At 34.6% G+C, this 13,660-nt stretch overlaps 1 protein-coding gene across 5 annotated transcripts in view; it reads right to left on the reverse strand.

Annotated features, from left to right (window-relative positions):
• Positions 1–13,660, reverse strand: part of CCDC175 (coiled-coil domain containing 175) — a 117,475-nt gene that overhangs the window by 1,397 nt on the left and 102,418 nt on the right. For all 5 annotated transcript variants that reach the window (XM_056810831.1, XM_056810833.1, XM_007472964.2 and 2 more), the window contains 5 exons: positions 11,036–11,138; positions 10,864–10,907; positions 4,069–4,232; positions 3,406–3,455; positions 206–262 (listed from right to left, as the gene is read on the reverse strand). In XM_056810831.1, the coding sequence (XP_056666809.1) occupies positions 246–262; positions 3,406–3,455; positions 4,069–4,232; positions 10,864–10,907; positions 11,036–11,138 (378 nt within the window). In that variant the 3' untranslated portion in view covers positions 206–245. The remainder of the gene's footprint in view (positions 1–205; positions 263–3,405; positions 3,456–4,068; positions 4,233–10,863; positions 10,908–11,035; positions 11,139–13,660) is intronic.

A 13,660-nucleotide genomic window follows, 5' to 3' on the forward strand; every position in this document is an offset into this window, starting at 1 on the left:
CTTGCTTTGGTAATTTTAATTTTCTAAACCTAAATCATAAAAATCCTGAGAATGGGATATATCAAATTTATCTTGGAAATAAATTTACAATGTTGGGTTAATTCTGTGAAATTATTTGATTTTTATTTTAAAGTAACTTACAGTCGCCAAAATAAGTCACTTATTTAGCTTAGATATAAAGAAGTAACTTAGTCAAATATCTTACCTGTAATCTTTCCAGTTGTAGTAAAAAGTGCATTGGATCTTTACTGAATCTTAGTACCTTTAAATGTAATAATTGTGTTACTATGATTTTCATTAACATTTTACATTTGTGCTTTGGTCTTAGGTTGAATTCATTTTTTCAATTGCAATTCCAATTGTAAACAAGAAAACTGAAGCAAAAAGTAATTACAATTTGCTTTTAAAAGCCAGATTCTCCCTCCCATCCCCCCTACTACATAGATATAAAAAAAGACACCTAGAAAATTATTTTCCTATGCTTTCATCCTGTTTTCATTTGCCTGGGATGGTATGGAGCTATATTTCTAGTGAACTTTTTCTGATCATCCTTTAGAACCTCTTAGGACTAGAATTTAGGTCACAACTAATTTCCAGGAACCAATATTTTCAGGAAACTCCAGCTTACAAAAGTCCTAGTTTAAAATCTAGCACCTGGACCTGAATACAATACTCCAGATGTGGTCTGATTGTTGATAGAGTTTAGAGGGACTTGTATCATACCTGTTTTGAACATTTTATCTCTCTCTTACATGTATCTTAAGATGACATTGGTCTTGATTGCCATGTAACATGGTTGTCTTTGTTAAAAATGCATTCCTCTAGGATAGTTTTTTTCCTTCTTATTTTTGTAGTTAATGTTTTGAATTTAAGTGTAGAACTTTATATTTGTCTCTATTAAATTTCATTTGACCCATTGCCATACACCATCAAAATCAAAGTCTTTTGGAAACCTCACTGGTCCCATATGTTAGCTTCCCCCTTAAGACAGTGTGCAAATTTTAACTTTTATTTTGCTAAACAAGCCTTTGTACAAATGATGGATGGTGATGAAACATAAAATAAAACAAAGCCAAGGAGATAATAGATACCTGAAGTGCTCCAGTTGAAGATGAAATTCATCTACTTACTCTAAGTTTTGCCATTCGAATTCACTCCAAAACTTAATTTATACATGCAACTATCATTTAACCTTCATCTCCTTTGACACGAATTGTATGAGAATAATGTTTTGCTAAAATTTAGATAAACTAGATTCCTCCAGATCTCCCAAAAACCAGTCAAAAATGGAAATGAGTTTACATTGTCCAGTATGTTCTTAATGAAGTCCTTTCTGATACCTGCACCATTTCCAGATGCTCATACACCATCCCTTTAAGACCACTAGCCTTATTGACTTCTCTCTTGAGATAAGGGGTGTTGGAGGATCAAGCATTTGCCAATCTACAATCCTGTAGCTCCTTTCTCAGTGTCCATCTCTGACTACTGTCAATGAGTCAGCAATTGTTTCTGCCTGGCCTTTTACTACCACTATGTAGGGTTTACCCAAATGTTTATACAAAAGTGACTTGAATTCAAGCTAAGAAAGTTAGAAGCTCTTACTACCTTCTTAGATTTGAACTCTTAATACATTTTTTAGTCCTTTCCAGACTCAGATCATTCTTGGCAAAGAAAATGAGTAAAATAATGTTGAATTGTGTCTTTTCTCCATTACTTTTAACCATAATTGAGCAGCACTTACAACCCTTTTTTGCCTTTCTTGCCTTCAAGGTAACTTTTAGAAAACCCTGTTTTGTTTTCCTTTCCTTTCCTTTTTCTGAAGTCAACTGTTCTGAGTTTGAGTGTTCCTAACACTATTTTTATTGGACTATATATGAAACACACTTGTATTCATGTTTCATTATCTTTCTTTCCATTTTGTATATGTCTTAAAAAAATTGAAGTCACTGACCTCCCCGTGCATCTTTATTAGTTTATTTCTTTTCCCATTTCTTCCTCATTGGATTTGTTTCCATCTTTCAGAATTCTAGTTGACATTCCCCATCCCTTTTGTGCTAATTCCCTGCACCCCAGAACTTTCATCTTATTGATTCCTCTTTCTGAAGTATTTGAAATCCTTTTTCCTCAAATTGAAAGTTTATAACAAACTTCCTTCCATCACAAATTTTAAGGAACAATGATCACTTCCCACCATAGATTCCATTCTTTTCCCAGTCCTTGTGTGTTGCTCAGGATCAACTAAAATTGGCAAACATTCACGAACCTACTTAATGTGCCAGGCACTGGAGACCACTTACATTCTAATGGAGGATCCATCTCTTTCCCTCCCTCCCTCTCTCCCTCTCTCTCTCTCTCTCTCTCTCTCTCTCTCTCTCTCTCTCTCTCTCTCTCTCTCTCTCTCTCTTTCTCTGTCTCTGTCTCTCTGTCTGTCTCTCTCTGTCTCTCTGTCTCTGTCTGTCTGTCTGTCTCTCTCCAGTTTTATTATAAATTACCCCCTGTCATGTACTTTAATTAAATGCCATTAGCTTCCTGCTATTCCACAAACAAGGCACTTTGTCTCTTTCTTTAGGGCATTGCTCTAGCTTTGGAACTCTCTCTTTCCTCAACTTTGCCTGTTGATTTCCCTGCCTTCTTTTAAGTCCCAGCTAAAATTATACCTTCTAGAAAATGGATTTTTCACTTGTTTATGTGGGTATTGGATGTAGGGTTTTGGTTTTTTAAAAGTATTACAAAAATAAATAACAAAGAAATAGGTATTGAGTGATAATACATGCATAACCCAACGGAGTTGTTTGTTAGCTCTGGGAAGGGGGAGGGGAAAAAGGTGAGGGAAAGAACATGAATCATGTAACCATGAAAAATACTTAAAACTTAAAAAATAAATAAATAAAATTATGCCTTGTATAAGAATCCTTTCCCAACTCCCTCTTAATGTTAATACTTTCCATTCAGCAATCATTTCTCTTATCTATATAGCTTATTTTTATATATTTGAACTTTGTCTCCCCCATTAGATTGAAAGCTCCATGAGGGCAAGGACTATCTTTTGCCTCCTTTTTTATCCCTAACACTCAGCACAGTGCCTGGCACTTTGTAGGCACTTAATAAATATTTATTGATTTATTGAAGTATCAAAATATAAAGCAATTTAATTTGATAGGTCTTTTACAGATGTTATAGAGGACATAAAACATTAGGACACAAAATGTAATCCATTTTTCAGTCAATCATCATATAACAATAATTTATTAAGGGTACTATACTATGTGCCAAGTACTATGCTAGCTTCTCAGGATGCAAAGCCCAAAACAAAGTAGTCTCTGTTCTCAAGAAGCTTACACTCTTTAATTATCTGATGGACTCTATTATTTAATGAACTCTATTAATAATGCACTTTTTACTCACTTTTTTTCACAATATTTTGGACTGACACTTTCTTCTTTCTACTTTTCTTTCTAAAAAGATATTTATTAAAAATAATTAATTTGAAAATACTTTGACACTTTTCCATTATCTTGTATTTTGCAAAAATGAAAGATTTCATTTCCTGGCAAAGCTGGCTAAGAATTTCCATTGCAGAAATGAATATTAATTTTTCAATTGTATTTGAGTTTCTAATCAGGAATTTAAGACAGGTTATTATATAATGAACATAATTTCAGAGCTTTTTGTCAGAGGCTCGAGTTAGATTAAGATATGAAGTGTAAAGAAAAGAACACTATTCTTTTTTTCATATATTCATATATTCTTCATATATTTCATATATTCTTTTTTAACATATATTCACTGTAGGCTCAGTGAAAAATTTGAATCCTCTCTGAATCACTTGCCAATGGACATGCCATAAAATAAAGGCCTTTGTGCCATGAAGAATAGATTTTTCAGGCATGAAAAATGTAGGACTTTATAATAATGAAAAAAATGACATGTCCATTATGCCTCCATGACACTTGGCCCTCTTTATCACCTACATCTCCACCCCTAGATAGTTGCCTTTCTTGTTTATTTACTTATTCTTACTCAGAGGCCTAAGTATAAATAAAAAGTTTAAACTTGAACATTACTTACTTGATGCTAGTTTTTGAGTCCTTATAATCAATTATGTAAGACAAATTCGCAATGTGTTTTTCGAGCCATAGACAAATGACTGTCAATTTGTCATCTCTCTGACAGAGCTTTCCTACTAGCCTCATCATGTCATTCAATGTATACTGATTTTCATCATCAAACATCTGTATTAATAATAAAAATAATTTTATTTGACCAACTTCCCCTTAGATTTGATCCCCCCTTTCCTAATCAAAGAAATAATTTGTTATTAAAAATCATAGACTTCTCAAATATATATATATATAGGCCATTTAAATGTTTATATAAAATATTAACATTTTTTATCTCTTAATCTATAAAAACTTACAGGAAAAATTATTTAAATAGGAAAAAAAGATAGGCTAAGCAGTTCCAGGCATGTTAAGAGCACTTTTTCTGATGATGGAGAAGACTTTGTCAAAGAATGTTGTACATTCTTTGCTTCTTCAGGTAATGCAAAAATATAATAGATCTTGGTATAGTGAGAACATGGGCAATTGATGTTCACATGGAACATCCCTATTTAGAACAAGTCAAAAGGATATCAAGGCAATACATAATAATATCAAAAGCAATTGACATATGTAAGAGAGGAAAATCACATTCAACATGCAAGAAAAGCAACCAGAGCAGGGGAGGAGCAAGGCAAGACAGAGATTCAGAAAAAAGAACAGAATGTGGCATTTTTCCAAGAAGAAATTGTAAATCCATTATGGTTCTTCCTAGCCTTCAATACATTATCAGCCTCCCTAAAAATAACTAAGAATGACTTCTAAATTAAGAAGGAATTGAACCAAAACTTCTTATTAATCATTTGAGTACATGGTTGATAAAAAGCTATATGGCTCCAACAGATTAAGCAGAGGCAGATTCAAGAGAGCGGAGCAAGAAGAATTTTTTGCCCAGCTCACTTAGCACACTTCCTTCACAACAATCTAAAAAATGCACCAGAATGAATTCTGAAAGGGATAACTAAGTCACAGTGAGTCTTTTTGCTAGCCCAGGAAGTCATGGAGGTCTGTGGCTAGCCTTAAATAGGCTGGAGGCAATGGAAAGCAGCTTTCTGGCACCAGGGATAGAAGGATGGAGGATGAGACAGAGCATCATGGCAGAATGGACTGCTGAGACAACCCCAGACTAGAGCTGGTTGCAAGAATAAGGGTCATCTGATTTACTCTGTTGCCTGACTGAAAAGGTCTGGGTCCTAGAACCAGGGAATTGAGGATTTCATAGAGAGTGGGTATGGGTTCTGAATACTGATCAAAAAACAAATTGGGTAAATATAATTGAGTAAATATAATCTGAGCCCAGGAGCAGAGTGGTTCTCATTTCCAGCTTGAGCTTCTCCTGGTCATTTTGCACTGACAAAATCCAAAATGTCAGTAAAATATTGATATTTTAAATCTATTCCCTTTGCACTTGTGTTGTCTCTTCTCAGTTGATTCTTAGCATTCAAGTAAGCAAGACTGCCATAGACTTGATAGCCATCTATACTTTAATACATTTAATACACACAGAAGGGAGAAAACCTTAAAACAATATTATCTATGCCAATAACAGTTTTAAAAATAGTGGACACAAAGCTATGGGAGGGGAGTGAGGGAAGGAGAGGAGAAGAACATGATTCTTGTTAACCATGGAAAAATACTCTAAAGCAACTAATTAAATAAAATTTTCCAAAAAATAAAATAAAAAATAAAAACAGTGGACACAGAGTGCAGCTACCAAAGGATAGAGGGAGGCATAAACAACATGACTGGCTTCCTCTCCATATTTATCTCCTTTAAAGAATGAGTAAAGTTAGAGAATAAGCAGGAGTGGATTTCAGTCCCCTTGGAGAAGGACAGGAGGAAGTTTCCAAGGCAGGTTCAACTGCATTTGTTTTCATATTTCATTGTTTAACTGGAATTTTGTTCCCAGCTTCCTAGGGCTTGACTTTGATCATTGTTCCATTTCGTACACTTCTTTGTGATCCCATTTGGGGTTTTCTCTGCAAAGATACTGAAGTGATTTGCCATTTCCTTCTCTAGCTCATTTTACAGATGAGGAAACTGAGGCAAATGGGGTTAAATGACTTGTCCCAGGTTCCATAGCTACTAAGTGTTTGAGGCTGGATTTGAATTCAAGAAAATGAATCTTCTTGACTTTAGACTTTAGACATAGCACTCTATCCATGGCACCAGTGGATGGTGCACAAATCAACCCATCAGGGAAGAATATAGCTGACAGATTCCAACTGGAATTCTGCTCTATTTGCAGTCTCTTCCGTTCTTGATCATCTGTCAGAGGGAGTCTATTATCCTCTGTGTTGCACTTGCTTAATTTCTACCTCCTTACAAATCTTTTTTTCTAACTCAGATTTGAAGGTCTTGTTAATATACCTTCAAGTGAACTCTGAAATCAATTTGGATTTTAGAGAATACTGAAAAGGGGACCAGTAGGTGGCCTCATTCCATCTCCCCCCTTCTATGTCTAAGTTCTGAAAAGTAGGCTCATAATTTTGTAGGATATCCAGGTTTCCTCCAGACAATTGTTTTAGGGAACATTACACTCTGACCTTCATTTTCCATGTCCCCTCTTATTGTACTCTCGCCTTTTGAAGTTTAATTCCACAAAATAAATTGATTTACCATAAAGGGATAGAGAATTAAGGCTTATTCAATAGTATTTCAGGCCTGTATCTCCACTTTCACTTTTGCTATTTCTTTAAGTTCTACTTCCATCTTTATCTTCTTTGAAATCTCTAAATGGTCCTTATGTTGACATTTCTTTTTTGTTTAATCCCCATAGATGTTTTTCTAGTTTTTTTTTAATAGCTGTAGATGAAGTATAGATGAAATAATAATTTATTACATTACTTGTGCTTTCCTTCCTAATTGTATTTATTTACACTGTTCTTCAGTATTTATTATTTGGGCTGTTTGCAAGTCAGAAATCTTTTTTTTCTTTGTAGGACTGCTTTAGATACCTCTCTTTTATTGAATGTCCATTTTAAAAAATTGATTAGTAGGTTCACTATGCCATTTTGGGTTTAATCTTCAATTCCTTTACTTTTCAGAATATATTATTCCATTTACTTTACAAGTGATCAAGAAACCTTCAAACATGAAGGAAATATAAATTACAATATATAATAATACAATGAAGAAACAATACAACAATAACAATGAAAGTTTTTCTTTTTTGGTAACTTGCAGAATCTGTTTATCATTGGAACTGTTAAATCCTGGAGTTTGAAGCAAGTGTTGTTTCTGGAGGCAGTCTGCGGATCCTTTGGATTGGTGCTTTGAATTTGAGAATTTGAGAATAGAGCTGAGATTCTGAAGTGCACAGTAAAATGGGTTAGTAGATGATTGATTGACTTAGAGTGAGCCTTGGGTCATCACCAACCTTCTAGTCATTAAGTTTACAACTTTGGGATCATTCCTTAACTCGTTCTCATTGCAAAGTCTTTTTATTCTACACTCATACTATCCCTCATATGCAACTGCTTTTCTCCATTCTTATAGTGAGAGAGAAGGGAGGGTTGGAACAAAGATGCTGTGGATAAATCACTAAATTATGAGTTAGGAAAATCTGTCTTTGCTGCTAACTACTATTATTTTAGCCAAATTTCTCAACCTCTATTCTTGGGTTTCATTTTCATTACCAGTAAAATAAGGCCAATGGATTAAAAAAATATGAGGAAAAGGTGGGTCTTTGTTTCCCCATTTAATTCCCATAGCTCCACTATTGCCTCCTTCTCTATTTTGCTTGCACTGGGCACTTGCACTAATAGAACTATGATTCCTAGTGATGGTGTCCTATGTGTTTTACAATGAGACTCACTCTTTCTTAGTTACAGATTCATAGAAACCAAAGCCATGTTGGCAACGGTGGCTACAGTTAGTAGATGTGGATTCCTGGTGGAGAGTCAGTGCCATGTAGAATGACCAAGGATTTCTGAATCCAAGTGGGTATGGATAACTAAATGATTGATTATAACTTAAAAAAATTGATAAGTAAATAAACTAGACAATTCAAAGATCCTATGTTTTTTTGAGTCTAGACAAAGACTAATCCTTAGCTAATGAGGATACATTATGCCTAGAATGTAGTTCAAAAGTAGAATATAAATTGCATTTGAATACTTACTGAGCTTTTGGGAACACTGATTCTTGAGAAATGTAACTGTGATTCTAATATTTATTTATGTGTTACTTTCTGAAGCTACTTGGTGTTTATAGTGAGTTTAGATATAATATTCTTAGAAGTCCCTTTTAAATTTTGGAAAAATGGGATATTAGAAATGAGGGCTAGGAATTTCCTCCCCTGGATGTGGAGAGGGAGGGGGCCAACTTTGGAGGTGCAGTTCCCAGTTTAAAAACATCAGAGTGAAAATCTAGATGAAATCAAAGTTTGGTACCACTTGGGCACTGGGAAGGTATACTATGAACTTAACTGCTTAAAACTAATCTAGTATTTATTTCAGTTAAGCAAGACTTGCCTTATTGGTCACTGATCAATGTATTTCTTCCTCAAGTGCTACTTCTCCAGGTCTTATTCACATTGGTGCCCCTAAATCCTTGAAGGATTTAGAACAAATTCGGAGTACACTCACAGGAGCTCATGAGATTGTAAATTTATAGTCCTATTTCTCATGAGTTCCTGTGAGTGTACTCCGAATTCATTCTAAGACAACTTATTTGGTTTTTGGAAAGGGACATTTACTAAGATATAACAAGGTCCTTGGTCACTATAATCTCAACTCAAACTGTGCATGCACTTTTCTCTTGAACTTATAAGATCTCTGAGAAGACTGGGCTGAGATTTAGCAAGTGTATGTGACCAAAGGGTCAACTCACAGCTTCTAGGTCCTGGAAGTCTTCTGTAGAATACTAAGGAAGATTTTTTCCCCATGTAGTCCTTGAAGGGTCTTTAAGTAGTAATCCCTTGTTTGAAACCAGAAGCTATTTTTTCTTCATTAGGTCTAGTTTGTTCTTGAAGCTTAGAGAGCCAAGCCAGCGGTCTCTCAAGAAGGGGCTCCTTCTGTCTAGGTGGAGCAGTCAGTTGAATAAGTGATGAGAGACACTAAATGCTCAATCCTGTGCTTAGGCATCACACAGTGTTCTACCATGGCACAGTTTGTGTATTATGTAGCTTCAGTGAGTATATGCTTTTCTGGCACACAATCATTTTTCAACATACATGTTTCCATAGAACCTAACAAGAGACTCAAAGTCTAAGGAGATGGTCAATGAAACATTGTTGCTACAACAGAAATAGATGAATGACATAGACAGGGTGACCTGGAGGTTAGTTCCCCCTGACCTGTGAGGTTACCAGCTAGGAGAATCATTGTTGCTTTTGATCAGTTTTCACAATCAATCACAATTACTTAGGAGATGGGTAACAAAACATTTCACAGCTAGGCACAGGGTTAAAGGGTAAATTTAATACAGATCAGAATCAGATATCTTTCTAATTTCTAAATTGCATTTTTCTTTATGTTTCACTCAGGCACTTGGTGATGTTGCCTGGTTATCATAAACATAACGAACCAGCGAAGTGTGTCAGTAGTTTGTGTTTCAGAGGAATGATTGATTTACCTGTCCTGCTTGGCCTACAATGGGTATGGGGCATTTGAATGTGCCTCTGTTGAGAGAGAAGGGAGGGGTAGTGGGTAATGATCTTTAGGTTTTAATTCTGTGAATGTAATCTGGGGGGATTAAAGTGGGATTTTTGTATGTTAACCTTTTAAGTATTTGCTCATATATTATTTCTTCTGTATTGGGGAGAACAATAATCATAACAATTCCATTAGTAAGGAATGTTAGAGGGAGAAGTCACACAAAAGGGGGTTCAGTGGGTGCCTCATCTTTTCTGAAGGTTGCTCTACAGCCTCCATTTCCCCAGACTACGACTGTCAGATAGCAGGAGTATGACATCTTCCCACACTGAAGGGTCTTTAAGTATTAATCCCTTGGTTGAAACCCGAAGCTATTTTTTTCTTCATTAGGTCTAGTTTATCCTTAATGTTTCATCCTCCCTTTTAATGAGGAGACTATTCTCAGCCACTGCTGCTCTGGGGATACTGCCATGGCTTTGGTGGACTTTCTTAGCAAAGTCTTGTAGTTTGTTATTTGATTGTCATTTGATCAGTGATGGGGGCTAAGGAGAGAAAATTGTTTCATATATCCCCAAGGGCAATTCTCTTTCAGGAATCTTTTGACACTATATTTTACCACCATTGTCCTGGAATACTGTTGTTGCAGAGAGACGCTCAACTGACTCAGTGTGTGATGTCTGATTCTTTCAACCATCAATAGATATTTTCTGAATGGCATTATCTGCTTTCATCCAGTGATGCAAATGATCTATTCAAATTCTCATATATTTTACTTTTTCTTGGTTGACTCAATCAATAAACCTGGGACTTCTGTGATTAAATTCATTTGAGTGAAGGATTTCACCCCTCCCTACAGACAAATTTAAAGGCTCATCACTAGAACACTGACCATTCAATCAATTCAGAAAACTTTGGAGGTGGGGGGACAGCTGATTTGTGCAAAGCATATTGCGGAACACTGAAAATATAGATATAACAATTAAAAAGTCCCTTCCTTCAGGGACCTTATGCTTTTTCTGAATTCTACCCTCAGGTGGTAGGTTTTCTGAGCACAGTAGTTCATGAAGACTATCTATTAAGCTGTAAAGAAACTATGGACCTGCATTATTGAAAGATGCGAATAAAGCAATGGAATTATATTAAAGTAAATGAAGATAAAAACCTACCTGTATTGAGTCAAGAAGTTCTTCCCATTTCGTGTCATATTTTTCTAAGAGAAAATTTTCAAATAATTAAAAATATTAAAAATAATAAGGTCACATTTCTAATCTAAAGAAAGTAGTTCTTCTAAACTTAAAAGTTTAAAAATTTAAATCTTTATAATGAGTTGTCTATTACCTTCATACTCAGCCAGGTCTATAGTATTTTGGGCTGTTATTTCAAGAATATTTTTTCCTTCATCTCTCATATCATCTATTATTACTTTTAGGTCTGTAATAGCCTGGGGACAAAACATATGCATTTTAAATATAGTGGAACATCCAGATTAAGAATTTTTTTCATAACTCATTTTGACTTAACAAATATTTATTAAGCATTAGAAAGTTAGATGGTGCAATGGATATGATGTTTTGGGAACCAGAAAGAAGAGTCTTGAAATATTATCTGAGAACTGTACTAGTTGTTTGACCATGAGCAAGTCATTTTGCTTTTCTCAGTTTCAGTTCTCATCTGTAAAATGGGGATGATAACAGCATCCACTTCCATAAAGTGCTTTGCAAACCTTAAGGTGACATATAAATGGTAACTATTATTAAGCACTACCATGAGGAAGTGGGAAAAAAAGAAAAAAATTACAGACTCTGCTATCAAAGAAGTTTCATTTTACTGGGTTGTGGGGCATAACCTATATACAAATAAGTAAATCCTAGGCATGGAGAGAACACTAAAAACTGAAGCATAATAAAAAGTTTTGATTAAATAGTATGCAGGACCTGGACACTTTGAAGTGACATAAGTGTTCAGAGTCATAACTAGCAAGTTTGGCATTCTAGGCAATTCATTTTTGGGGAAAGGAGAGACTCTGAAATATTGCCCTACAAATATCCAGAGAGGGAGAGACTTTGGAACACTGGGTCCCAGGACAGAAAGCCTGCTTGTTTTCCTGCAGCCCCTTGAACACTTATTATGCTTTTTGTTTTTGTCATCTTAGACCTTAGAAACTTCTTTAATAGCAGAATCTTTAATTTTTTTCTTTTTTTTCTACTTCCTCTTGGTAGTGCTTAATAATAGCTAAGTGAAGTGGAACCTCAGAGTAATTTTAATGATAACTTCTCTCATTATCAGTAATTTTGAAAATCTTTTCATATTGATGCAAATAGTTTGTATTCTACCCTTTGAAAACTATTTGCCTGTGACAAATTAACGATGAAGAAATGGGCGAAGAATGCTATCCTCAGCTAGAGAAAGAACTGTAGAAGTAGAAATCCAGAAGAAAACATGATTTATCACTTTTTATATGGGTATATGATTTGGGGTTTGGATTTTATAAGATTGCTCTATTACAAAAATGAATAACATGGAAATAGGTTTTGAGTGATAATATATAACCCAAGGGAATTGCTTGTCAGTTCCGAGAGGGGGGAGGGAAGAAGGGAGGGAGACAACAAAAATCATGTCACCATGGGAAAATGTTTCTAAATAAAATAAAATAATGCAAATTAAAAGAAATGGCACTTGTTCTCATAAATTTTAATCAGTTCCTTATATGTCTGGGAAATGAGATCTTTATCAGAAAATTTTGCCACAAAGATTTTTCCCAGTTAATGGTATTTCCCTCCTAATTCCCTCCTAGCTGTGTGGGTTTTGTTTATACAAAACTTTTAAAATATTATGTAATTAGAACTGTCCATTTTGTCTTCTGTGATCTTCTCTAGCCCTTGTTTTGTCATAAATTATTTCCTTATCCAAGGATTTGAAAGGTAATTTTTTCCTTGCTCTTCTAACTTGTTTAGTATGTCATCCTTTTAGGTCTAAGTTATTTATCCGTTTGCAGTTTATTTTGTATATGGCATGAGATTGTCTGTACACTGAATCTTTGCCAGACTGCTTTCCACTTTTCCAGCAGTTTTTGCTGAATAGTGAATTCTTATCCTAATAGCTGGGATATTTGGGTATAGCAAATACTAGGCTACTATGCTTGTTTTTGTTCCACTAATCAAACTCTGTTTTTTAATCAGTACCAAATCATTCTGATGATTGTTGCTTTAGAGTATAGTTTGAGATCTAGACTTCTTTCCTTCCTACTATTTTTGGTTAATCTCCCTTGAGATTCTTAAGATTTTATTCTTCCAGATGACTTTTATTATTATTTTCCCTACCTCTACCAAGTCATCCTTTGGTAGTTTGGTAATAATAAATTAATTTATATAATATTGTTTTTTATTATAGTGGCTTTGCCTACCCATATGTAGTTAATATTTCTCTACTTAATTTGTCTTTATTTGTATGGAGTGTTTTATAGTAGTATCCATAGAGGTTAGGTATTTTATATATTTTGTAATTATTTTAATTGACATTTCTCTATCTTTGTTGAGTTTTGTTGATAACATGCAGAGAAATTGTTATATTTATGTGGATTTATGTCTTGCAACTTTGCTGAAGTTATTAATGTTAATTGATGTTTTGTTGACTAGAGTTCTTGAAATGAAGGGTCACAATCATCAGGAAAAAAAGAGATGTTTTGTTTCCTTCTTGCCCACATTTATTCCCTAAATATCCTTTTTTTTTGCCTTATTTTTATGGCTACGATTTCTTAGCATTATATCAATTAGTAGTGGTGATAATGGACATCATTGACTTACTCCTGATCTTATTAGAAAGAACTCTGGTTTATCCCATTATATATATAATGCTAATTTTTGGTATGGTGTAAATTTTACTTAAGAGCATCCAGGTGGCACTGTGGATAGATAGCTGGCTGGAGTCAGCAAGACTCATCTTTCTGAATTTAAATCTGACCTC

The sequence above is a fragment of the Monodelphis domestica genome, chromosome 1 (genome assembly GCF_027887165.1).
Source record: "Monodelphis domestica isolate mMonDom1 chromosome 1, mMonDom1.pri, whole genome shotgun sequence".
NCBI classification, from domain to species: domain Eukaryota; kingdom Metazoa; phylum Chordata; class Mammalia; order Didelphimorphia; family Didelphidae; genus Monodelphis; species Monodelphis domestica.